Genomic DNA, 27,825 nt, shown 5'->3' with positions numbered 1-27,825 from the left:
TGTCATCTGCCATAGCTACTGCTCTCCTGCACCACGCCATGATATCTGCCAGAGGTCCAGTCCTGTCCAGCTTCAAGCTTTCCAAATAGTTAATAAAGAAGTATTTTTATATAGGCATTTAGCTACAGAAAATAGAAGGATGTTAGAAGTTGGAGATGAAGCAAAGGATTAGATCATCCAGCCCTCCCCTATGCCAGGACTGGGTATGTACTATATGCCCTCTGCTTTCATCAAGTAATCAGGTGCCCACTCTCTGTCTCCCCCCAGACGCTTCTGTGGGGACTTCACACATTTCTATAAGTCTTACTGGGGAGGAAAAGTAAGCCTGCAGTTATTGTTCTTTATAAAGAAATGTAATAGAAAGCTAGTGCACACAACACAAAAGACTCACGCAGATCCCTGATGAATCCTCCCGCAGATACGATCTGTTTCCTTCAGCTGCAAAGGGCCCACACAGCCATGTCAAATATCCTCTCTCCTTTGCTGATGACTGCTTGATTGCCATGACATTTCAATTTCTAGAACCTCTGAGTGATAGATCAGCTTATGGGAAGTTCCCTGAATATCCCAGTACAGGGCTCCAGTTCTCTATAACTAATATGTGGTAAGAGTCGCTAAAATTGATCATCAATAGAATATAGTCACATGCTGTTGAGGTCAGTTACTGCGCAGCCAACCAGGGTTACAATAAATGCTGTTTTCCATTGGAACGGAGGGTTTTCAACTGTCTAGTGGAATACAGACCGTGCTCCTAACGCTGATGGCGTATGAGGGGTGGGCCCTAAGTCTGGTACTGATTTGAGATCTGATAACTCTTCAAAACTGATTTTTTCTTTAAACTTTGACCTTTGCTGTCAAGTAATTGCATCACTTCAGTGGATTACACTAGTGATGAATTTAGCCCAATACTTGTCACCTAAGTGAAGTTTTTCTAAATATTTGAGAAAATGATTTAGTTGCATTTGGGGTATTTCTGTGCCAAGAAGATATAGAACAATATTTAGATTGCTTTGTTGATTTTCATGCTCAAAGATTCCCGAAGTGCTGTATTACACTTTTTAATCATAAGAACGGCCATACTGGGTCAGACCAAAGGTCCATCTAGCCCAGTGTCCTGTCTTCCGACAGTGGCCAATGCCTGGTGCTTCAGAGGGAATGAACAGAACAAGTAATCATCAAGTGATCCATCCCCTGCCATCATGCAGTGCCTGTAAGCCAGAGCTGCTCAGCATGGGGTCAGTGGACCACTTAATGGTGATCAAAGCCCTTCCTGAGGGTCCACAGAGTGGATTGTTTTGAGAGCCAAACAGTTGGGAATTAGGGTGTTGGGACATGTATCCATTAAGGGATCTTTCTCTTGCCAGGTCATTAGCAGAATGAAAAACATGGAGAGCTGATGATATAAAGACAGGTTTCAGAGTAGCAGCCGTGTTAGTCTGTATCCGCAAAAAGAACAGGAGTACTTGTGGCACCTTAGAGACTAACAAATTTATTAGAGCATAAGCTTTCGTGGACTACAGCCCACTTCTTCGGATGCATATAGAGTGAAACATATAATGAGGAGATATATATACACACATACAGAGAGCATGAACAGGTGGGAGTTGTCTTACCAACTCTGAGAGGTATAAACAAATGCAAAGTGGAACCAAACTCCTGCTGTGCTATTTATACAACAGACTCATCTCCTCACTCCAAGTGGGCAGGGTCAGCCTCTAAGGAGACGGGTTTCTACTTACTTCATATTTGAACAGGCATGAGCGGAAGATTGCAGCCGTTTTGAGTGTCAGCCCCAGGCTGTCTTCAGGATCCTGTTAGCTTGCCCTGATGCCCATTACTTGGCACAGGCATTTATATTTACATCTTGCTGCCAGAATTCCTCAGGTTATTTTTTTCCCCTCCCAGTGTAGCTAGGCCTCTTATTTCAGGGGGGTAAGAAATGTTCGAATAGTTGAAGACAAAGAAAGAAGAACAATGCATTTGTTTCTTGTGGGGAGACTACTATCTATTTGGATTGGGTTTTGCCATCAATCCAGGCCAAGTCCTCTTCCTGATGCCCCACCTGCTTTAATATCATGGACCCCTCCCCTAATAAGTAACTTTGGAGGGGGGTTCTACTCCCCGGGCTCATGGTGATACTCCATATCTATTCCCATCTTGTTTGGTGCCATGCAAACCTATCCAAACCTGGGTCGATAATGAGGATGGCCTCACCAGCTTCCCTCAAGGACCTATCTTTCTAATACTGATGTATCTCCAAGCTGCTGAAGCTAACTCCAGAGATATATCGCCCAAGACCTGAGGAGAGATGGATGGTGCTAATTCCCTGCATTATCCTGCAGTACAGAAACTAATTTCAGATACTCCCGCCTGTGATTTACCCTCCCCAGCAATTCCTGGGAAAGCTACAAATCACAGATGCTTCCGAAAATATTTTCTCCTACTTGCGGGCAACATCACACACTGAGATCTTATAGAGAAGCATGTGGGTAGTCTTTTGAAGTGACCCTAGGCGCTTTCAGATTTTCACCTGGCACAGTCTGACCATCATCGGTGCACTGCCTGGGGTCTTATGAAGAACTCATGGAGTTTTCTTTCTCCTAGGCATAAGGCCCCTCTCCAGGTATCCAAAGGCTTTCCACTTTCTTAGACATAGTATTTAAGTGCCTGTGTGATTCCTCATAGAGTTCAATCTGTGTCTCAGTCAGATTAGCAGCTACACAAGCTGCCGATCACAGGGTACTTCAGCTAAAATTGGGAGGAGAACCTTCACAATAATGCCAAGCTCGTGGATCGTCCCTATACTGGTGCAACTTATCTGAGAATTCCCTTGACGAACCCCTTAAAAGATCTAGCAGCGAATAAAGGTGTCCCAGCCTTCGAAGGTGCTGAGCCATGAGTGTTTGCCCCCAAATCTTGTTTCAATCCCAATCCTAATTGTAGATGTTTGTCTTTATTTTCCAAACCAGGAAGAAGAGGGTTTTGCCATATTTAGATGACAAGCGGATCTGCCAGACGCTAGGGTTGTGGGGGACAGTCATGCATTTACAGAGACTCCTTCTGACTGTTGCAGTCACCCACTACTTCTGCACAGCGCGGGGGGATGGACTCGCGTCTCTCCAAATTGCCTGGTAAAATGGTTGCCATTATGGCAATTGGCTGCGGCACGGTTTTGCTCTGACTCCCCCCATTCATTCTCCTTTCTCCCACCTCCTTAAACAGAGAGTCCAGAGTTTTAAAGGCAGCCCAGCCCTAGGAACAGTGACAATGAGAGACAGCCGTGACATTGCTCCATGTTTTCTACAGATGTGATGAAAAGAAAAACCCATCTAGTTAGAGACTGACCTTGTCTAGCAGTAAAATTCCATTTACAGGTAAGAAAAATGGCTTTATTTACCCTATCCTCCTTCGCGTGACCTTTGAGGTCAGCTGGGTTGTTTTTGCTGTCAGTCCTTAGGCGCACTGGTGGCTGGGTGGTCTCAGGTGTCTGTTCTGGACTATGAGATTTATTTCCACGCATAGTCCCTGAAAGGGCAGGTTTGGCTTTCAGAGCGCAGTGCAAGGTGTATCCTTTTAATCAACGTTGACTGATGCTGGAACTAAGCAGTTCAAAAGGCAGCAGGAGGTTACAGACACAGGGTTTGCCATTTGTGGTCCGTGCGCATGTGTCAATTCTGTTTATTTTAGGCTTTTGTACTGCTGCCCATGACCATATCTGGGCACTTTCTGTGCAAAAATAGATTAGCAATACCAAAATCCCTCCCAGTGACTTTCATACAGTCTCTGGCACGTCTTACTTTTCAGCGTATAAAATGCTCTGCTCGGGAGAGGGTGTTTGTGTGTATAAGTGAGATGTGGTGGTTGTTCTTGTGAATGTTGTTCTGGTTAGGGTGGGAAAACCTTTCTAACGTGAGAAAGTTTTTCAGTGTTTTCTAACATTGGTCAGATTCTGGATTCAGCTAAACTCTTCTGGAAGTTCAAATCCCCTTAACTGGGAATGTTTTGCCTCCAGCTCTCTCACACTTATTTCTGGGCTCTGTGATCTTCATTGTCCCCCAGAGAATCACACTGTTTTAGGTGGTTCTTAGATGGAAATTCACTCTCATATGTTGGTAGGACCTGAGCCATAAATGCACAGGTGCCGACTTTTCAAACTGCCGGGGGGGTGCCCCAGGCCTGTCCTCCACTCCATCCCTTCCCCCAAGCCCCAAGTTTTAGGTGGTTCTTAGATGGAAATTCACTCTCATATGTTGGTAGGACCTGAGCCATAAATGCACAGGTGCCGACTTTTCAAACTGCCGGGGGGGTGCCCCAGGCCCCTCCTCCACTCCATCCCTTCCCCCAAGCCCCCACCCCTGCCCCGCCTCTTCCCAGTCAGTTCTACCCCCTCCCCTGAGTGTGCCACATCCTCGCTTCTTCCCGCTCCCTCCCAGCCTCCCTGCATGCCACAAAACAGCTGATTGCTGTGGGCGGGAGGTGCGGGGAGGGAGGGGGAGGTGCTGATCCGTGGGGCCCACCAACGGGGTGGAGGCGCTGGGGGAGATGCTGATAGGGGGGCTGCTGGTGGGTGCTCAGCACCCACCATTTTTTCCCTGTGGGTGCTCTAGCCGCAGAGCACCCATGGAGTCAGCGCTTATGCATTAATGGCTCTGACAACTAGATGCAAGGACTTAAACTGGCAGCTGTAGTGGACTGGGAGACATTGGAGGGGCCAGACCAGAGTCTTGAGCTTTTATACTTTGGATGGGACCTAGATATGACTATGGTGGGCACCCAATAATCTGTTATTCTGTTGACACGATGATCACTTTGCGGTATCTTTTCACTGCAAGTTGTAAAAGCGCTACAAGAGGAGAACAGATAAGTTGCTGTTCGGCTGTATAGTATTTCTTAGTGGCTTAACGTATCTTAGGCCACATCTACACAACCTAACTTACATCAGCGTGCAGCCGCCTCAGTGACTGCATCGCTTGTGCGTGTCTACACTTGGCTCCTTGTGTCAGTGTACATCCTCACCAGGAGCACTTGTATTGATTGTACTGGGGCATGGTGGGACGGCTCCTGAAAGCCAGTAACAGTGGACATAAGCAACACAGTGTCTATACTGACACTGCGTCGACCTACCTACATTGGCTTTGACTCTACGCCGCCTTTGGAGGTGGAGTATTACGTCGGCATAGCAGGGCGGTTACATCAGTGGAGGTGAAATTTAAATGTAGTTAGGTTGACGTAAGCTGCCTTGCATCAACCTAACTCTGTAGTGTAGACCAGGCTTTAGATGTCTATGCACAAATGGAAGGCGCATGGGGAATAAACAGGAAGAACTGGAAATATTGTACGTAAGCTAAATTCTGATTTCATTGGCATCAATTGGTGGGATAAATCTCATGACTGGAATATCGGTATAGAAGGCTGCAGCTTGTTCCCGAAGACCATATTCAAAGAATAGTTCTCCATGGCTTGCTGTCAAACTGAGAGGTCATAACTAGTGGGGATCTGCAGGGGTCTGTCCTGGATCTGGTAATATTTGATGTCTTCATTAATTACTCTGGATAACTGAGTGGAGAGTGTGCTTCTAAAATGTGTAGATGGCACCAAGCTGGGATGGATTGCTAGCACTTTGAAGGATAGGATTGAAATTCAAAAGGACCTTGACACACTGGAGAATTGTTCTGAAATCAACAAAACTCAATTCAGTAAAGACAAGTACTACATTTAGGGAGCAAAATCAAATTCACAGCCACAAAATGGGGAATAACTGGTTAGTACTGCTGAAAAGGATCTGGGGGGTTATAGTGGATCACAAATTCAATATGAGTCAACAGTATGATGCAGTTCCAAAAAAGGCTAATATCATTCTCAGATGTATTAACAGGAGTGTTATATGTAAGACACAGGAGGTAATTGTCCTGCTCTGCTTGGCACTGGTGAGGCCTCAGCTGTAGTATTGTGTCCAATTCTGGGCACCACATGTTATGAAAGATGTGGACAAATTGAAGAGAATCCAGAGGAGAGCAACAACAATGATAAGTGATTTAGAAAACCTGACCTATAAGGAAAAGTTAAAAAAACTGGGCATGTTTAATCTTGAAAAAAGAAGTCCAAGAGGGGGGCTTGATACCAGTCTTTGAATATGTTAGGGGTGGTTATAAAGAGGACGGTGATCAATTGTTCTCCATGTTCACTGAAAGTAGGAAAAGAAGTAATGACTTGATGTGCAGCAAAGGAGATTTAGGTTAGATATTGGGAAAATCTTTCTAACTATACGGATAATTAAGCATTGGAATAGGGTTCCAAGGGAGCTTGTGAAATCCCCGTCACTGGAGGATTTTTAAGAGCAAATTAGACAAACATATGTCAGGTCTAGGTTTGCTTGGACCTGCCTCAGTGCAGGGGGTGGATTAGAGGTTCCTTCCAGCCCTACATTTCTGTGAATCTATAATTCCATTAGTGTTCTCCTCCCTGACCCTGCAAAAAGATCTGGCTCCAATGAGCAGAATTTTCACTTCAAAGGTTAATAAATTGCCAATAAATAAGTGTCAGCTACCCAATGATGCCTGGCATCATTTCCACGTTGCATATAAATAGTGCTTCAATTTTTCACAGCGTCATGTTTCACTTTCAGGTTTCCAATAGACTGGTGTTCCCAAAACTCAGTGTTTCCCCACAATGTTCTGTTTTGTGAGCGTGTGACTGCACATGAACTACAGGAGAGGTTATCCCATGAATATGACTTGGTTTCACTATTGCTGTAGTTCCAATGTGTGGTTATATGTGAGCTGGTGTTGAATCAGTGGCACGCTGAAGCCAGCTGAGTGCATTTCCAGCAAATGCCTTGTGACCGGTTAAGTCACACCTTGAAATCAACACATCTGGTTACGTTACCTCACTCATGCGTAGTCTCATGACTGTTTTGTGCTAGTCAAGCAACTTGCTAGGCAGAAGAGGAAATCATAGAGCCCCTTTTCAGATGGATAAGTAGCTGCTAGTTTGCCCCCCGACTACCAGTGATGGTAGTTAAAACAAAGGGAATTTTTAGACTCCCCCAAATATCATTTCTCTTTTCCTCGACACAGGATCTGTCATGTCACCCTTTCTTCGGATTGGCTTATCAAATTATGACAGCGGCCCCTATCTGCCATCACAAGGGGAGGTGATTAATCCTTATTGTGCGGTGATGGTCAAAGAAGCAGAGGAAACAGGTAAGCATATACATGCTAAGATATACATGTTATGTGGCTGTTATAGATGTGTGCCTCTCTGCATTGCTACTTGTGCGTAAAACGTGTGCTGAGATCCTTATGAGCATTCCTAGCATCTTTTAATAACAAATTTTAAAAACGATAGTATTCCGTAGAATAATTCCTCCATCGTGCACGGCTTGGCTGGGCTCAATGAGGCCTTCAAAACCATGATGTTTTAAAAATGTAGCCTAGAAAAGTCCTCATCTTTACTGTGGGCTCATGGGTACTGAGGCTATAGATCCCAGCATGCATTGCTCCAGAATTAGCTGAGCCAAGTCACATTTCATTTTTATTCAAATTAGGTGCAAATTGCCTGGGTGTCTCTGAGATACAGCGGTATAACTTAAAACGTTCATTCCATTTTTAGAGATACAGCCAGGTGCAACCATTTCTCTGTTTGAAGAAGCCTGGGAAATCTCTCTCAAACAGGCAGAATCATTCAAAACTGAATGAACTGTTTAGCATAATCACTGCCCTGTATAAGATATATTTTTGAGGGGATTTTACACTTAGGTATGAAGAGAAAACACTAGAGTAGCCGGTTTTCCAGCTCCAAATGCATGCACTGTTACAGTTTTGATAGTGGAATGACTAATTGGAGAGAGTCCGGTGGAGGGCAATGAAAATGATCAGGGGGCTGGGGCACATGACTTATGAGGAGAGGCTGAGGGAACTGGGGTTATTTAGTCTGCAGAAGAGAAGAGTGGGGGGGGGGAAGGAGGATGGAGCTAGGCTGTTCTAGGTGGTGGCAGATGACAGAACAAGAAGCAATGGTCGCAAGTTGCAGTGGGGGAGGTCTAGGTTGGATATTAGGAAAAACTATTTCACTAGGAGGGTGATGAAGCATGGACTGGGTTACCTAGGGAGGTGGTGGAATCTCCATCCTTAGAGGTTTTTAAGGCCTAGCTTGACAAAGCCCTGGCTGGGATGATTTAGTTGGGGTTGGTCCTGCTTTGAGCAGGGGATTGGACTAGATGACCTCCTGAGGTCTCTTCCAACCCTAATATTCTATGATTCTATGACTTATATAGGCCATAGTGCTGAAACCATTTTCACACGTATTTAAGCATGAGAACCATCCTAATGAGATTACTCACAAGTGTAAAGTTATTCGCATCCATAAGTATTTGCAAAATCAGGTCATAATTATTGTTCAAGAATTTCTTGTATTTACTGTTGCATTTGACCATTATTTATTTTAATCATTAGACTAATTGTTGGCCACTGCTTACCATGCTGACCATTGTCTCATTATTTCCTTGCATTCCCCCATCTGCCTGTATCCATCTGTGGTCTCTTGCCTTATACTTAGATTGCAAGCTTTTGGGGGTAGGGACCATCTTTTTAAGTTCTGTTTGTACAGCACCTAGCACAATGGGATCCTGGTCCACGACACGGGCTCTGAGATGCTACAATAATAAATAATAATAATTCAGGTGACTGTCTTATAAATCAACCTGCCTAAGGAGTCTCTTTATATCACAAGTCCTGCAGGGTGTTACAGGGTCTTCTTCAGTGAATCCTTTAAAGGAGCCACAACTCAGACTGAAGCGTCTTGTCAGTTGAGAAGGGAATAAAATAAATTTGGGGAATCTTGGTTTATTCCATTAGAGAAGACTCTGAAGTTATGTCCCTCGCTTAACAGATTATTGTTCATTAAGTCCCGACAGTGTTCTCAGCTCTGTGCCGGACACAAATAGTGACAGACTGTGATTGAGGGATCACTTGGTGCCAGCTGGCAGAGGGGTGCCCAGGGCTTTCCAGGGATTCCCTGGGTCAAATATGTGCATTATTGTTCACCAAAGAGTGGCATGTGAAGTCTCAACTAAAAGGCAGTAGCCCACTGGTCGGCATAATCATTGCAAAATGTATACACGGACAATATTGACGAAGGTATATATCCGTACTGAAAATTATGTTCTGAAGATCTGGGAGTTAAGGTATTGGGGACAGGGAGGGAGAGCTCAGTGGTTTGAGCATTGGCCTCCTAAACCCAGGCTTGTGAGCTCAATCCTTGAGGGGGGCACTTAGGGATCTGGGGCAAAATCAGTACTTGGTCCCGTTAGTGAAGGCAGGGGCCTGGACTCAATAACCTTTTAGGGTCCCTTCCAGTTCTATGAGATAGGTACATCTCCATATATTATAAAGTAGGTCACCAGGAGATGATAAACCTTGGACATGTTCCTTTCAGGCAGGCAGAAACAGACAATCATCTCTGTGTCTGGCCATATGTATATTGTATGTCTTACAATGGATGCCTATTTGCACACTACCCAGATCGCAGTGGAAAGATTGTGAAATCTACAAGAAAGAAAATGTACAGGGGAAAAAACAACAGCAGGGTATGTCCTGATTCTGACTAAAGACAAAGCGCTGCTAGGGATACACAGGAATATACATAAGGAAGCACACAGGATTGTTCACGGAGGCAAGCTGACACCATGTTTGTTGTAGGAAAGTAGGGTCACCATCAGTCTGGCTGGCAAACACTGAAAGGACTTGGGGTGAGCATTGCTCTACAAGGCAGGCGCGTATCTAGTTAACGAAGTCTAGGTTCTAGAATGCGTGCTACGATTTTACTTTTCTGTGACCATTTGTTTCCAATACTGCTGTTACTTGACTCTCTCTGCTTTGTTAAATAAACTTACACTTAATTTCACTGCAAACATACCTAAGTGCTGTGTGTTAAGTGGTGCAGTAATCTGAGGTGGAACTGGTAAACTGAGGCGAATTGTTCCTTTGGATGCAGCGGATCTGTGAACCCTGCGAACGTCCAGTAGAACAGGGGGATGCTCTGAGGGCTCCAGGACCTGAGTGTACCTTTCGCTAGTCTGCAGAGTGACAGTAGGGTCTGTGTAGGCCTAGAAGGGAGCACTTGTGTTGCCCGTGGCTGGTGGGGCTGGGGAGCTGACCCCCCAGCAGGCACAGACAAGACTTCCTCACACTAAGAGCAGGCGGAAGCAGGTGCCTCACAGCCCTGGGTACCCGGGGAAATGTCACACAGACCGTGCCCAGAAGAGCTTGCAATAGGCACAGATAAGGCAAAATGCACTGGGTGACTTGATGGAAGGTGTTTATTTAATGGAGTTAAGCACCCAGGCCCAGATCCCTAAAGGTATTTAGACAACTAACTTTCACTGATTTCAATGGAAGTTAGTTCCTAAATATCTTTGAGGAGCTGGGCTCCAATTCCCATTGAATTTCAGTGGGATTTGGGCACATTACTCCCTTAGGCCCCTTTGAAAATCTCAGTTTGTATATTTCCTATACAACCTCTGTTCCAAAATGTTAGGGCATCTGTTAGTTGGCTAGTGTCTCTGATCCTTGCTGAAGATATGGGGTTTTAGGAGAGAGATGAAGAAGGAGAAGACGGTGGGGGGTCTGATGCCCTGTGACCTGGCAGCATGGAAGAAGGAATGAAGCCAGGAGTAGGCAAAGGAAATAAAGGGGCATTAAGGATAGACAGCATCACTGGCAGAGCAAAGGAGGCAAGAGAAGACATGATAAGAGGCAAGACCTGAGATGCAGGCAGGAGTAAAGTTGTACAGGCCCTTCAAGCATATACAGTCTTGAAGCCAGATTTGTCTTTTGCCCCCACTACTCCCCTTGGAAGGCTGTTCCAGAGCTTCACTCCTCTGATGGTTAGAAACCTTCATCTAATTTCAAGTCTAAACTTCCTGATGGCCAGTTTATATCCATTTGTTCTTGTGTCCACATTGGTACTGAGCTTAAATAATTCCTCTCCCTCTCTGGTATTTATCCCTCTGATATATTTATAGAGAGTAATCATATCTCCCCTCAGCCTTCTTTTGGTTAGGCTAAACAAGCCGAGCTCTTTGAATCTCCTTTCATAAGACAAGTTTTCCATTCCTCGGATCATCCTAGTAGCCCTTCTCTGTACCTGTTCCAGTTTGAATTCATCCTTCTTAAACATGGGAGACCAGAACTGCACACAGTATTCCAGATGAGATCTCACCAGTGCCTTGTATAACGCTACTAACACCTCCTTATCTCTACTGGAAATACCTCTCTTGATGCATCCCAAGACCGCATTAGCTTTTTTTCACGGCCATATCACACTGGCGGCTCATAGTCATCCTGTGATCAACCAATACTCCAAGGTCCTTCTCCTCCTCTGTTACTTTCAACTGATGAGTCCCCAGCTTATAACAAAAATTCTTGTTATTAATCCCTAAATGCATGACCTTGCACTTTTCACTATTAAATTTCAACCTATTACTATTACTCCAGTTTACAAGGTCATCCAGATCTTCCTGTATGATATCCCAGTCCTTCTCTGTATTGGCAATACCTCCCAGCTTTGTGTCTTCCGCAAACTTTTATTAGCACACTCCTGCTTTTTGTGCCAAGGTCAGTAATAAAAAGATCAAATAAGTTTGGTCCCAAAACTGATCCCTGAGGAACTCCACTAGTAACCTCCCTCCAGCCTGACAGTTCACCTTTCAGTATGACCCGTTGTAGTCTCCCCTTTAGCTAGCTCCTTATCCACCTTTCAATTTTCACATTGATCCCCATCTTTTCCAATGTAACTAATAATTCCCCATGTGGAACCGTATCAAATGCCTTACTGAAATCGAGGTAAATTAGATCCACTCAATACTTGAGATCCTGCTCAACACCTGTGAAGAACAGGCTGTTTTTATTTAGGTGCCCAAACATGATACCCAAGCATGAAAATATTGGGCTCGGTGAAATGCTCAAGGAGATTCAGTTAATTAGTTGCGAAGTTGGTAATAGAATCCAGGAATCCTGGCTCTGAGCCTTATGCTCTGACCATGGTACCTCCAAGGCTTTTATGGGGAAAAGACGCTAAATTTCCACTATAGGACAGGGAATGCTCAGTGAACTTTTGGCTATTGTTGGTGTCTTTTATAAACGTAAATTATTTAAATGGATTTGTTTTTGTTAGTTGGGTCCAATGATCTATCAGGATGGAATGAGCTTGTGATGGAACACACCCCTGTGTTCACACCCTACAGGCTATTGTAATAGTCTTTGTACAAGGTATGCCCTGTGAGGTATAATTTGAAAACTCACCACTTGCTGATCAGTAATAGCATGGTGAAGTCCATATAGCCACATTATATGTAACGTTAAGAACATAAGCTGAAATCATGACTGAAATAGGTTTCCCAGATAAGTCTAGAGAGTGATTATACCAGTTTCCCAAAGACAAAGAGCAAGCTGATGCCCCAGCCAGGTCTTAACAAAGTTGATGGGCCCTTACCTACCAAGTGACCATTCTTTGGCAAGAAAGGGGACAGGGACAAAGAGATCTGCATCTCAGCGAAAAACAGCCTGGAGTTGCTTTCCTCCAGCAGACTGCCTGTCACCTGGTTCTCAGCTGGAAATGCTTTTCAAAGGGGGGTTAAAAACTATAAAAAGGAGGGGCAAATACCCCAAGACATCCCTGTGTTTCCCTGTCTGTCTCTGGCATCACACCTAAGGGTAGGTCTACACTTACCTCCGGGTCTGGCGGTAAGCAATCGATCTTCTGGGATCGATTTATCGCGTCTTTTCTAGATGCAATAAATCGATCCCGGATCGATCCCGGAAGTGCTCGCTGTCGACGCCGGTACTCCAGCTCGGCGAGAGGAGTACGCGGCCTCGACGGGGGAGCCTGCCTGCCGCGTCTGGATCCGCGGTAAGTTCGAACTAAGGTACTTCGAATTTAGCTATGTTATTAACGTAGCTGAATTTGCGTACCTTAGTCCGAAGTGGGGGGTTAGTGTGGACCAGGCCTTTGAAAACAAAGGAAAACAGCGATTGGACTTTGTGGGGAGGGGTCCTGACATGAAGTGTTTTAACCTTGTTAGAAGCATGTGGTGAGAAACTTTGCTTGAATCTTATCTAGTTTGTTAAGTTAGGCACTAAAAAGCATTTTATCTTTGTTCTTCTTGTAACCATTTCTGACTCTTATGCCTCATTGCTTGTACTCACTTAAAATCTCGCTCTTTGTAGTTAATAAACTTGTTTTATTGTTTTATCGAATCCAGCATTGTTAGTTAAAGTGTCTGGGTAACTGTTTCAGGTAATAACTGTTGTGTATTATTCTCTTAACGGAATAACAGACTTCATATATTTGGACTGTCCAGGAGAGGGCTGGGCAGTGTAAGACATACATTTCAGGGGGAAAATCTGGGACTGGGAGTGTGTTGAGGTCACCCTTTAGTGTAACCAAGGCTGTTGATGTGCATTTACACAAACACATCTGGGAGTGACCTGCATGCTGGTGGTTGTTTATGAGCAACCCAGGTTGGAGGCTACAGCAGCAAGGCACCCAAAGTTATAGGGCAGGGGTGACACAGCCCCCCACTGGTCTGGTTCCACTCTGGTATCTCACAGAGCCTTATCCCAATATGCAGCTACATTATGTCTGATTCAAAGCCCCTTAAAACTCCCATTGATTTCAATGGATTTTAGATCAGGCCCTCTTTGCTGGCACCGTTTTGGTAGGAGATTCTGCCTCGATACTTTGCAATGTGCACTGGTGTCATTTTTCACTGCTGTGTCTGTTGAATGCTGTTTTTTTTTGCACTTTGTAATTATAGGCAAGGTTTTCGGGTTGTTTGTTTTAAACAAAGGAATCGCCGTATTTAATCCATTCTCCAAAATAAAAGTCAAGTGGTTGGAAGGGCTACTGCAGCTCACTACAGAAGAGAAACCTTTTCAGATATCATAGGAGCCTTTGAGGCATAAAAAAATCTGCCCTTTAAAAGCTGCTCTGGACCTAATGGGCCACCTGGATCCATGCCCTTTGAACACCTGGCTTGATGACATTTGTCTCATGAGAGATTCTGCACTGTGTTTGAACTTTATACGCAGTCCCACTGATCAAGAGACACTGTCAGCCAAGGAGAAAGCCTTGCACTACAGGAAAGGCAGCTGCTGTTTCATCTTCCAGGAGCATGGAGGTAAATTAATCCCTGATATAACTCTATTCACTTCAGTGGAGTTACATCAGAGAGAATTTTGCCCTTATGCATTGGTTAATTCATTACCATCCCAGTGTTTGTTTATTTTAGCCATATATTTTCCAGGGCACTAAAAACTGAGAGATTTATTTTGCAAATGATTGTGTCTCTTGGATAAATTGATTTCTCTGTGTCGGGTGGCTGGGTAGCTGATGCAGTGAGGAAGTCATGGCTCTTCCTGTTAATATTTTTGTTCTCAGTGACATCTGGAAGTTTATGTTGCACTCGGCTGCTTTTCTTTTTGTGCAACTTTTTATCAAAAGATACTGAATGTATATTTATGAGCTTGTGCCTTGAAGCAAGCCTCTGTTATTTGACATACAGAGCCATAGTCATCCCTGATGAAACTCCATCAAAGCCAGGAATTACACCAGGGATGAATTAGGCCCACAGACTATTATCTAAGTATATTAATTGCAAAAATCTACATACATACAGTGTTCAAGTGTGAGTAAAATATGCCCAACCACACACTTACTAAATATGTGATGGTCCTTAATCGTAGAGATGGGCCTGATCTAGACCCAAATTCCCCTGAACTTCGGGAAAGTCCACATACAGATTTAAACTTTGGACTGAGTGGTGCAGCCTCTACTCATATTGGGAGACCCTTATACGAGAAGTCCCAATTCACGTGAGGAAACACTGTGTGGTTAGTTTTGTGATACAGATTCTTTTTGCAGAAGCTGTGGCAAGCGGTAAGAAGTTTGTTCTCTGCCTTTATTTCCCTTACGTCTTGGTGCAAAATTGCTCCGGGGAACAACACATCAGAGTTTGGGCTGAGATTTCAGGAAGCAGGGTTTGCCAGCATACCATTTGTGACCATCTCTGTTCAAGGACTGGTGTATATGGCGTAAATAAGCCAGTGTGAGTAAAGGTTCACTATCTGGTCCTTACCATATAAAACCTCGAGACGTACAGGGAGCTGGGACTGGATTCCAGATCCTTCCTTCAAGACTGTATATTTCTTTTCCCAGCCCTTGTCTCTACTTCCTTAGTGAAAGCAGGGGTGGGGATCACTGCTGTGGTGATATGCAAATAGGACAGACCCAGGGAGCTAAGAGGCAGCATCCTAGCAGAGGTCACACTGGGACGCAGCACCAGGTATAGTAAGAGACATCTCTTCTCTGCCTTTTTCTCCAGTGGTCCAGCTGCTGGAAGGGAGGGGAGTGTGTGGACTCCTAAGGTGAGGGAGATGGAAAGGAGCAATAAAGGCAGCTTTCTGTTGTCATTGGGTGAGCCGGACAGGGAATGGAGTTTAAAAGCTTTCCATGTGCTCCCCATTCTCTGTTCCCTCCCCTCTGGTTCCTGCTCCTCCCTTCCAGCAGCAGCAGGTGTCCGAGGGCCCAATCAACAGTAGGTTGCTGTCTCCTTATATTGCCTCTACCCACTCTGGACCCTTAGAGAAAAGACAGGGGGGTAGGGAGGTTCTTTTACCTGGAAGTATGGGCTCTCTTAAAATGCTGCTCCTTCAAGACCTAGTCTAAATACAGAACTTGCCATGGTTTACCTTAAATCAGTTTGCAAACTGATTTAGTTAAACTGGTGTAAGTCTGCGTGAAGACACACTTAATTCAGTTTAAGAGTGGTTCACTGCCTATTAATCCATTTTTTTAAAACTGGATTAAGAAAAATCAAAATGAACTACTTTTAAACCAAAATAAGTGTCTAAACCAAAACTCATACCAATGTCACCCAATTGGTTTATAAAACCACCTTTAGTTAAACTGGTTCCAGTTGGTTGCACACACCCAAGTATTTAAAATTGACTTGTTGATGAATAGGAGGAGGATGCTACTTAATAATAATACCGAGCTCTTACATAGCGCTTTTCATCAGTAGATCTCAAAACACTTTACAAAGGAGATCAGTATCATTATCCCCATTTCACAGATGGGGAAACTGAGGCACAGAGCACTGAAGTGACTTACCCAAGATCACCTGTCAGGTCAGTGGCTAACCCAGGAATAGAGCCCAGGTCTCCTAAATCCCAGTCCAGTGCTGTGGTTTCTATTGCTTCTGTGTGATATATAAAGAAGTCATGGAAGTATTTTTATGAATATTCGTAAAGCATTTGTAGATTGTCTGAAGTAAGAGGCTATGGCAGTGTAAAGTATTATTGTTATGGAGGGAGTCACCAGATGGTACCATTACACACAGCATGCAAGCAGTGTATATTCTTTGAAGAAATGCTGTATTGTAGTTACTTTTTTTGACATAGCTTCTTTTAAAGGAAAGCTGTTGCAAACAGCAAGCGAGTTTGTTCTCTGCCTTTATTTCTCTAATTCCAATCCATACTTGGTGCAGAGTTGCTTCCTGGGAACCAGGTATTGGCTTTTGGGTGGAGATTTCAGAAAGTGGGGGTTTTCCTGCTTGCCGTTTGTGACTACCTCTGTTCATGGATTCGTGTATATTGTATAAATAAATGAGTTACAGTAAGGGTACACCCCCTCACTCTGCGTCATTGATTTTTCCTTCAATGGGAAACCAACTTGGAGGGTCCTGACCTCTGCTAACGCTTGGCAGAGGGGCAATATTATTATCCCACAATGCACTGAAACATGCTTTCTATTTTTAATTTTCTTATTCCATTAAATTAACATTTTATAAGAGGAAAAGTTAAGGATGGTTATTGTTAAACAAAACTCACCTTGAGTAAAGAGTCCAAGTTGACGTGGTGTATAAACTGATAGTTATAAGACTAAGAAAGATGGGTGAGGTTCTTTTCCATTTTTATGGTCACAATGGGGATAAAGCTTTCCCCATAATGGCTTCTCCCAGCTGCTCCAAGTCCGTGTGGGTTTGGGCACTGGAACTGAAGACAGGCAGCCTTTCTCCTGTCCTCTTGGTCACCCTTCTGCTGGCACCCAGGCAGTGTGGAGGAGGAAACTGTCTGATTCAAATGCGGAGAGGGCTAAAGCCGGATCTAAGGAAAGGAGTAGATTGGGACAAAGAGGCTGGCGAGACTTGGACTAAAGAGTGGGGGCAAGAATGATTGGCACTGGCTGGGCAATTTTATGGTAGGCCTCAAAGATACCTCACTTCCTAGTAAGATGTGTCTCCTATCATAAGCGTTGACGCCATAGGTGCTCCAGGGCTCAAGCGCCCAAGGAAAAAAAAAATAGGGGTGGTCAGCACCCACCAGCCACAGCTGTTCAGCAGCGGGCAGAAGGCGCTCGCGGGAGGGCAGAGAGCAGTGAGCAGCAGGCAGGCCGGGGCCTCAGGGAAGGGAGTGGAGCAGGGTGCGGGAAGAAGTTGAGTGAGTGCAGGGCCTCTGGGGAGAGGGGCAGAGTAGGGGCAAGGCCTCAGGGCAGAGTGCAGACATGCCAAACCTGTGAAAAAAAATGCAGAAATTGCCCTTGTTTTTGGCTTAATTGGCTTGTGAGTTGCTTGTTGGCAAGTTTTTGGCTTGTAACTTGTTTGGCTTGTAGCTTGTTGCGCCTTTTTTTTGATCAGCTCCCAGCAAACGGGGCAAAGGGGGCAAGCAGGGGCTAGGGGCAAGCAAGGGCAAGGGGGGGGAGAGAGTCAGGGGTGCACAGTGGGCCCACCACAGTCCCAGCCTGCACGCCGGGAGGATCTAGTCACATAGTGTGTTGGGGTTCTTAGGGATTGGCTTGTTTTGGCCTCGTTTTGAAATGGGATTCGCTTGATTTCTGGCTTATTGTGAAAGTCGGGGTGCTTATTTAACACATGAAAGTTGGCAACTGTGGCGGAGTGGGGATGGAGCACCCACTGGGAAAAATAGAAGTCAGCACCTGTGTCTCCCATGTCACATTTTCCTGCCCCTATTTTCTTCAGTGTTTCTGGCTTTGATGGAGTAATTGTGAGGGAAACAAGTGATTATCCTCCCACAGAAGCCTAAGTTCTCTGACTCTGGTCTCATTTCCTCCACAGAAATGATCTAGCCGCCGGTTTCTTGTTTGGGTTCAGAGTGAATAACCATGGAATTGCTTTACTTGTTTTGGTTTCATCGTGGAAGACAAAGAAGTTTAGAGGCAGGAATGTTGGAAAAATAATTTTGACCGAGACAATATTAGGGCCTGATTCATAACTGCATTACTACAGATTAACGCCAGTGTAACTCCACTGATTTTAATGGACTTGACTCTTATTTATACTAAGTCACTTTACATCACTGTGGCAGAATAAAGAGGTCTTTAAGTGGGCACAAATTACATTTAAATCTAGTTCAAGGGCCCCTTCTCGCTTGCATGGTGGCCTTGGCATAAATGAGAATCGGGCCCAACCGCAGCCTCTCAGGTGGACATCCCGATACGCCTAAATTCATAGATTCTAGGATTGGAAGGGACCTCGAGAGGTCATCAAGTCCAGTCCCCTGCCCTCATGGCAGGACCAAATACTGTCTAGACCATCCCTGATAGACATTTATCTTTTCCATTAACAGAGAATGGCCAGGTGTACGTCCAAAAGAAGCCCACCATGTACCCACCCTGGAACAGCACGTTCGATGCCCATATCAACAAGGGTAGGGTCATGCACATCGTTGTGAAGGACAAAAGCGCGGAAATGGTTTCAGAAACCACCGTCGAACTCAACGTACTGGCGGACAGGTGCAAGAAGACCAATGGGAAGACAGAAATATGGGTAAGCGCTTTGGGTTCTTAACACCACTGATGGCTTGTTAGAGATAACTGTTATGGAATAAGGGGAGGCGCTAGGTGCATACCAGATTGCAAATGTAAGTGATATGCCAAAAAAAATTGTCTGCCGTCCAAGGAACACATGTGGAGTCATCTTGTGTATTGCTTGATGGAAAGCATTCCATGAACATCAGAAAGAGCAACCTAATGCTCTTATATTAACTGTCGCTGCTATATTAAAACTTATACCTTATATTAGCAAGGATTCTGGCTCCTATGAGTCATGCAGACAAAATAGCTTTGCTTAGACAATCCTTTGGGGGCAGATAGTAATATGAGTGACTACATATGAATTATCTTAGGTGCCCTAGAGAAATGCTCTTAACATTTAATCTTTCTAATATCAATGAACTGATTCCCCGCTGTGTTGTACTTCAGTGTTGTATCACTGTGACTCCATTAAGCATCAGTGGTGTAAATCTGAAGTAACGCAGTGATGAAACCGGCTCGGAGTATTAATTACGTGGCATGATAATCCCAGCAGGCAGGCTGCGGGTAATACTGTTTAGCCAATAGGATTTTTGTGATTGCCGTGCTCTTAATAGGGACATGACATTTGGAGAAATGTTAAATTACTTGAATCGCCGGTAGTTTTTCCTGTCAGTTTTCAGGCTAACTTGCAGAGGCACCGACTTTCTGATTTCCCGGAGGGTGCTCACCCCCACTCTGCCCCAGGCCCTGCCCCCACGCCACCCTTCCCCCAAGGCCCTACCCCTTCCTAGCTTGTTCCACCCCCTCCCCCGAATGCACCCCACCCTCACTCTGCCTCTTCATGCCCCCGCTCCTCCTCCCCTCCCCAGCTCCTCCTGCCCGCTGCTGAACAGCTGATCCTTGGCTGGTGGGAGGCACTGGGGAGAGGGGGAGGAGCTGATTGGCGGGACCCGCCAGTGGGTGTTGAGCCCCCACTATTTTTTTTCTGTGGGTGCTCCATCCCTGGAGCACCCACAGAGTCGGCACCTATGCTAACTTGTAAGATTTACCCCTAGGGTGACATTTTCAAAAGCACCTAATTTCTGTTTTAAAAACAGTTTGGGTACTTCAGAGCCTACGGGTAGATAGAGCCTAAGAGTATGTCTGCACAGCAAAGAAAAACCCACAGCTGGCCCATGCCAGCCAACGTGGGCTCGCGAGGCTCAGACAGTGGGGCTGATTCATTACTGTGTAGACCGCTCGGGGGGTTGTTTTTTCAGCAGAAATCCTTCAAAAACAAAATGGAACATTTCACGTTGGGTCGAATCAAACTTTCCTTGAGTTTTTTTTTACTTTTTCTAAATGCCGAAAAATTTCATTTGGGGTCAACCTGAAACAATTAAAAAAAAATAAAAAACGTTTTGATTCAGCCAGCAAACCAAAAATAGCGCTAGGCACCTAACTCCCATGAAAGCCTATGGGAGTTAGGCACTTACAGCCAAATTTGCAAAAGTGCTGGGAATGATATGTTCTCTTGATGGAAGCTGGTGGATACCAAGCTCCTTTGGAAAATCTCAGCCTTTTTTATTATTTTATTCATACTTAGAATCATAGAATCATAGAATATCAGGGTTGGAAGGGACCTCAAGAGGTCATCTAGTCCAACCCCCTGCTCAAAGCAGGACCAATTCCCAACTAAATCATCCCAGCCAGGGCTTTGTCAAGCTGGGCCTTAAAAACCTCCAAGGAAGGTGATTCCACCACCTCCCTAGGTAACGCATTCCAGTGCTTCACCACCCTCCTAGTGAAATAGTGTTTCCTAATATCCAACCTGGACCTCCCCCACTGTAACTTGAGACCATTGCTCCTTGTTCTGTCATCTGCTACCACTGAGAACAGCCAAGCTCCATCCTCTTTGGAACCCCCCTTCAGGTAGTTGAAGGCTGCTATCAAATCCCCCCTCATTCTTCTCTTCTGGAGACTAAACAATCCCAGTTCCCTCAGCCTCTCCTCATAAGTCATGTGCTCCAGACCCCTAATCATTTTTGTTGCCCTCTGCTGGACTCTTTCCAATTTTTCCACATCCTTCTTGTAGCGTGGGGCCCAAAACTGGACACAGTACTCCAGATGAGGCCTCACCAATGTCGAATAAAGGGGAACGATCACGTCCCTCGATCTGCTGGCAATGCCTCTACTTATACAGCCCAAAATGCCGTTAGCCTTCTTGGCAACAAGAGCACACTGTTGACTCATATCCAGCTTCTCGTCCACTGTGACCCCTAGGACCTTTTCTGCAGAACCGCTACCTAGCCATTCGGTCCCTAGTCTGTAACAGTGCATGGGATTCTTCCGTTCTAAGTGCAGGACTCTGCACTTGTCCTTGTTGAACCTCATCAGGTTTTTTTTGGCCCAATCCTCTAATTTGTCTAGGTCCCTCTGTATCCGATCCCTACCCTCTAGTGTATCTACCATGCCTCCCAGTTTAGTGTCATCTGCAAACTTGCTGAGAGAGACTTACGTATGTTCTAGCATGCTGTTCCCAAGCCTCTGATGAGAAGCAGCATAGTCCTATATCCATATTGTCTGTCTCTCCTCCCACAACCCTCCTATACACTTTGTTCTCCGGTGTACTTTGTTGTCCAGTAATTACTGTGTCTAATAATGAACAAACCAAAACCAAGCATTTATTGCCAGTTATTGAATTCTGTGTGGAAATTCATTCTTTTCTTGCCAGCTGAGATTATTGCTAGACTTTAGCTTTGAGTTCGCTCAAGCATTTGACGTGATTGCCATGAAGTAGTATTGCTGTCTAACATCTACACTTTTTTTTCTTTCGCCTTGTCTCAACCAGCTAGAATTGAAACCTCAAGGGAGAATGCTAATGAATGCAAGATATTTCCTGGAAATGAGTGGCAAGTGACACTATTTATTGAATAATTGATTTGATTTCTGGTTATGTGGGGCAGACAAGTCATCTTCAGATAAACACCTACCATTTAAAATAATGCTCACTTCAATACTGGTGATTCACCTATAGACTTGTATTGAGATTATTGCAATGGGTTGAATGCGGCTCCACTATGAAGAGCAATTCGTATAGCATTGCGGGGTTCCATGCTTGCTGTCCCTCAGTTATTTGCATTCAAATCTGCTAGCTTTACCAGTAAAAAAGTGACAGGTTTCAGAGTAGCAGCCGTGTTAGTCTGTATCCGCAAAAAGAAGAACAGGAGTACTTGTGGCACCTTAGAGACTAACAAATTTATTAGAGCATAAGCTTTCGTGGACTATGCATCCGAAGAAGTGGGCTGTAGTCCACGAAAGCTTATGCTCTAATAAATTTGTTAGTCTCTAAGGTGCCACAAGTACTCCTGTTCTTTTTTTAGTAAAAAAGTGGATTCTCTAACTGCCAGCCCTACATATGCATTCCCTTAAGCCAACCAGGATAGACCCAAAAGAGAAAAGGACCTAATTCCAGATCCAGCTCCCATCCAGGACAGAGAAAAGACTCCCACTGATGTCAAAGGTTTGGACTAGCCCCATATAGAGATCCTAGCTGAAAAATGTATACATTAAGAATATATTGGTTTGGAACAATCTCAACATAAAGGGATGGCAACATGCATAAATGGCCATGTAAAACACATTTTCATCTTTTGACCTTAATGACAAAACTCCCATTGACTTTGATGGCTGCAGGATGGGCGGACTAGATGGAGAGGTAACAACCTGAACTTAGAAAGATCTTCCAATGAGACAATGAAAATAATTCATTAGGAAGCGTGTGTACATTGGTACTTTTCCTCATCAACTCCTATCTCTGATGGGTAGTAAGGCTTTTGCTGTCACGCTGTATCAGGTCAGCATTGAAACAGAAGTCTTAACCCATCATAGGGGCTAACCTTTAGGGAAGTTAGGTGTATAGTACATCTCTGAATTGCACATAGCAAGGTCAGAATCAATACTTTAGTGCAGGCTACGTCCTACAGAATACTTAGGTGAATTGTTGCACAATCCACTATGTGGCTATTATTATATTATTTAGCAAGGGTTGGGGTTTTTTTCCTCGCAAAGCTTGCAGAATCACGCTAACTGTGAATATTTTCATGAATACAGCATATAGGAAAGCAGTACTGGCCTGGTAGAATGACAAGGAATATGCAAAAGGAATCTTTCAGCAAATTATATATCATTCTAACCACTTTTTTCAGGGCACAATTCTGTGTAAATTGAAAATCTTACACCTGAGCACTCATGTCAAGAGTCGAAAGGTCTATATTTTTGAAAACAGCTTCATTAATATTTACCCCATGGCCCTGATCTAACTCCCATAGTTGGATCAAGCCCTAAATTTTTGTGGTATTACAGATTGTAGTTTGAACTGCAAAGAAACTGCATCTGAAAGAGCACCCAGTGGGTTTTAAAAAAACATGCTTAAAAAATACTTCCTCTTGTTTATGCAACACTTAGTATTTTAACTGTTCGTTTCTCTTAAGATCTTGATTTAGATCAAGGTGCCATCAGTGAGGTCAACAACATCCCAAAGAGATACTTGTGACTGTTTTCCAGGCACATTCTCTCCTTTGCATCTAATCCAAGGCCAGCACTTCCATACTGCTGGGGCATTAGCTCAATTCTGAATAGAGGGACGTGCACGACTTACTGAACCACACAAACCACTTCCTTCAAAGCTTAGGGTTTCCTTGGAAATCTCCCACCCAAATACTAACCAGACCCAGCCCTGCTTCGTTGGTGAAAGCCAACAAGAGGAGAAGACAAGAGCTTGTCTGTGTTAACACATTCTGCTTCTGCAGGCTATAGAGATCAGAAAGGGTTCAATGTCTTTTTATTTTAAGAAAATTATTTGCTGGAAACAATACATTAAATAATTCCTATGCTCTGCATACTATGAATTAGCATTAGCAACAATTCATTGGTCCCTGTTGTCTTGTAATTCAGCATGTTAAGCCAATTCCAACCTTTGGAAACATATATTTAGAAGCATGGGGCTGTAGTTTTGGGGGGATTATCATGCAATATTGCTTGCCACAGAATGAAATAGCCTTTTTCTAACAATAAATAGGATCACCCAAGATTCTAGAATTTAAATGTAAACATATATGGGAAACAAACACACTATTTAAAATATGGGTAGAGGTGGGAGGAAAGTCAGATAGGAGGGCTCAAGGCATTGGCTATAGGATCTAGAATGTTCTCTCTTAAGTCATCAGCTCAGCGCTAGTTCAAGTCAGTAGAAACCAAAATTCTGGGGTCCCAGGTGAAATAAGGTGGTCTCAGTCCATTTCCTAGTGGATAGTTCTACCGGCACAATTGACCTTATTATTAACACTAGCTAGCAAGACTGAACATGGATTGAACAGACATGGAAACGGAGCTATTTTCTTGCCGGTAGATGTGCTCTACCCGCTATTCTGATCTGGGCTGAGTTACACTGGGGATGCACCATGAAGGACACCTACACTGTCATGGTAGCAAACAGTTCAATCCACTTTATCATTCGAGTTGGTCGGGAAAATTCCAATGCAACAGTAATTTGTCAGAATTTGCCAATTCATCAAAAATAAAATATTTCACGGAGATGGTTCAATTTCACCAACGTTCCAATGGAACCCAGGCAGTGTTTTCTGCCAGCTCACCCACCGGGCTCCTTGACAGCCTGTCCGATGGGCTGCTGGGGACCTCAGGGCTTCCATGGTCCACGGCTCCAGCGTCGCATACAAGGCAGACTGCTTCAGAGTCAGAGACTCCAGAGATTCAGGGGCCACCCGGTGGGCTGCTGGGGACCCCACGGTTTCCAGGGTGCATAACTTCCAGACAGCCCATCAGCAGACTGACCCAGAGCTGGGGATCTTTTTCAATGAGAATTTTGACATTTTGGGGTTTCGTTCCCAGTTGGAACGAAATATAAAAATCCTCCCTGAACCGGAATGACCTTTTTCCACCCAGCTTGGATTATCATTGTGAATTTTGCCAGCTGTTCCCTCCCACCACCCTTTTTCCTCTCCTAGGTCATGCCCCCCATCATATGTTCACATTGTAAATGCTGAAAGGATCTTCTACCAGTAGTTTCACAGCAGCAAATTGAAGAACAGGAGTACTTGTGGCACCTTAGAGACTAACAAATTTATTAGAGCATAAGCTTTCGTGGACTACAGCCCACAATTGGTATTTAAACTGATTAACTGCTTATTTGGAGGACTTTCCCTTTCTGCTTTAAGGTGGTAGAATGAAAGCCCTCACGAAACAGACATGGGCACTCTGTCTGCTTCATTTCTAACCAGAGGATTCATGTGTAATCTCTTATAAGTTTTATACTAAGTATCTGTGTTAAAGAGTTTGGTCTCATTTAGTGGCTTCCATGAGCATAGTTACAGAGAGGAGGCGAGAGGGTAGGGCTGGGACTCAGGCCTGCTGGATTCTATTCTCAGCTATACAGCCTCTGTCCTTAGGCAAGTCATTTAACTTCTCTGTGTCCCAGTTCCCCATCCGTCAAATGAGAGTAATACCTGCCTCGCCAGGGTGGTGTGTGGCTTCTTGTATTAATGCTTGTAAAGCACTCTGAGATTCTCCAGTAAACGACAGCTCAGAACACAGAGTATAAATACATTGTAAGTATAGTGAGTATATACACACACTGTAGTTATACTGTACATACACTGTATGTACTTATACTGTATATATCCACACACATACACAATAACTGAATTTCGTAATGAACTTTTATGTCTCCTTTCTTCCCAGATGCTAAAGAGCTGATTGACTGCGAGACAGAGGGGTTTTTCTCCTTGCATCAGCGCCGGGGAGCTATCAAGCAAGCCAAAATTCACAACGTCAAATGTCACGAGTTCACTGCTACCTTTTTCCCGCAACCCACATTCTGCTCTGTCTGCCATGAGTTCGTCTGGTACGTACAATGATTCAGTGTTTCCTCCACCTTTCATTCTGAAACTCATTGTCTGTTGTGTTAACTGGCTGCCCTCCCATAAGCTCTCTGTGACTACGAATGAATGAGAGTTGGTGTGACGGGTTGGATCACAGAACCCCCCTTGGGAGCTGCCACCTGATGTGCCAAGACTACCTCTGCTCCTGCTTTCCCTGCCAGCTCGGGACTCCAGCACCCTGTCTTGCTGAGCCAGACACGCCCGTCTACTCCAACACAGACCCAGGGTCTGAATTACTTGCCCCAAAGCTGCAGGTTTACCTGAAAGCAGCTAACAGAAGTGTTCCTGTCTTTAACACTCAGATGCCCAACTCCCAATGGCGTCTAAACCCAAATAAATCCGTTTTACCCTGTATAAAGCTTATACAGGGTAAATTCATAAATTGTTCACCCTCTCTAACACTGATAGAGAGATATGCACAGCTGTTTGCTCCCCCAGGTATTAATATATACCCCTGAGTTAATTAACAGGTAAAAAGTGATTTTATTAAATACAGAAAGTAGGATTTAAGTGGTTCCAAGTAGTAACAGACAGAACAAAGTAAGTCACCAGGCAAAATAAAATAAAATGTGCAAATCTATGTCTAATCAAACTGAATACAGATAAGATCCTCACCAGTTCCAGAATGCTCCCTTTTACAGACTAATCTCCTTTTAGCCTGGGTCCAGCAATCACTCACACCCCTTGCACACTGTCCTTTGTTCCAGTTTCTTTCAAGTATCCTGGGGGGGTGGAGAGGCTCTCTCTTTAGCCAACTGAAGACCAAATGGAGGGGTCTCCCAGGGGTGTAAATAGACTCTCTTGTGGGTGGAGACCCCCTCCTCACTCCTATGCAAAGTCCAGCTCCAAGATGGAGTTTAGGAGTCACCCGGGCAAGTCACATGTCCATGCATGACTCACAGTTTTTACAGGTAGCATCCATTGTTTACATGCTACCTTGAACATCCTCAAGTAGACTTCTTATGTAGATTGGAGCATTCCAAGATCCATTGTCCGTTAAGTGTCTCTTGATTAGATACTTAACTTCAACATTCCTTTCTCCAGGAGCTGACCAAATGCTCTACTAAGGTTATTTAGAAATCAAGCCAGTCCCCAGCCAACATTCATAACATTCATAACTTCGAAATGATACATGCATACAAATAGGATTAATACATTCAGTAGATCATAACCTTTGAGATATGTTACATGGCATATGTAGCATAAAACACATTCTAAGCATATTTCCATAAAGCCTTATGGGAGGTACCGTCACAGTTGGTGCAAGTGAGGGGCTTTCAAGTCTTCCCTGGATCACAGCCCAGTGCAATTCAGCATGTACGTGTGTATACAGATGTCCCCAAGCATGTCTGTTATACACTAGACACTAATCATCATCTCAGGAGAACCTATTCCTCCAAACATCAGTGAAGAAACATTATTACTGCTCACCATTAAGACGCCTGACCCCACAACTCTCACTCCCATACTTGACTCCAGTGGGCCTTTTCAGTGAGCGTTTGTCTGAGCAGGGCCCAATCCAGCTCCTATTTAAGTCAGTCCGGCACAAATCCCCAAAGGCATTTAGCCTCTCAGCTTCCTTTGAAATCAATTGGAGTTAGGTGCCTAACTATCTCTGAAGATCTGGGCCTGAGAATCTTTCCATTGACTTTAATGGGAGTGGGATCAGGCCGTTAGGACTGGAAACTGAGAAAAGGCCTCCGGATTTGGGGCATTGGAACTGTTTGAAGGAGTAAAGACTCCTCGTGTGAGTAAGTGTCACGGTATCAGGCCCTTTATCCGTTACATGTAGGGGCTACATGTTTCATTCCCGGGATATGACACACACAATGGTCATGTTTCTAATTGCATTTGCACCAGTGTGAACATTCACTCCTATCTTTTACTTTTTATGCAGTGACTAAAAGACACAAGTTTCTAATAAACAGTTTCCCATTAACTGATGCAAAATTAAAAGTTGTAAAGTGCACAAAAACTGCTGTGAGGGCCGCAGGCAGTCATTCTAACTACTAGCTGAAGTGAATAAAGATACTTAATCTAGATAAGCCCCACAGGA

General features: G+C 44.3%; 1 protein-coding gene across 3 annotated transcripts in view; it reads left to right on the top strand.

Annotated features, from left to right (window-relative positions):
* Window positions 1-27,825, top strand: part of PRKCQ (protein kinase C theta) — a 93,084-nt gene that overhangs the window by 18,421 nt on the left and 46,838 nt on the right. Inside the window, exons 2-7 of one of the 3 annotated variants that reach the window (XM_054016099.1) lie at window positions 2,970-3,131; window positions 3,223-3,374; window positions 7,077-7,202; window positions 18,645-18,844; window positions 21,662-21,722; window positions 25,570-25,732. In XM_054016099.1, coding sequence (XP_053872074.1) covers window positions 7,085-7,202; window positions 18,645-18,844; window positions 21,662-21,722; window positions 25,570-25,732 — 542 coding nt within the window. In that variant the 5' untranslated portion in view covers window positions 2,970-3,131; window positions 3,223-3,374; window positions 7,077-7,084. Of the gene's footprint in view, window positions 1-2,969; window positions 3,132-3,222; window positions 3,375-7,076; window positions 7,203-18,644; window positions 18,845-21,661; window positions 21,723-25,569; window positions 25,733-27,825 lie in introns of those variants that run through there. The other 2 variants (XM_054016108.1, XM_054016117.1) reach the window with 2 other exon arrangements.

The sequence above is a fragment of the Malaclemys terrapin genome, chromosome 1 (genome assembly GCF_027887155.1).
Source record: "Malaclemys terrapin pileata isolate rMalTer1 chromosome 1, rMalTer1.hap1, whole genome shotgun sequence".
NCBI classification, from domain to species: Eukaryota; Metazoa; Chordata; order Testudines; family Emydidae; genus Malaclemys; species Malaclemys terrapin.
The sequence above is the reverse complement of the archived record's forward strand: the minus strand, read 5'-3'. Positions and strand labels throughout refer to the sequence as shown.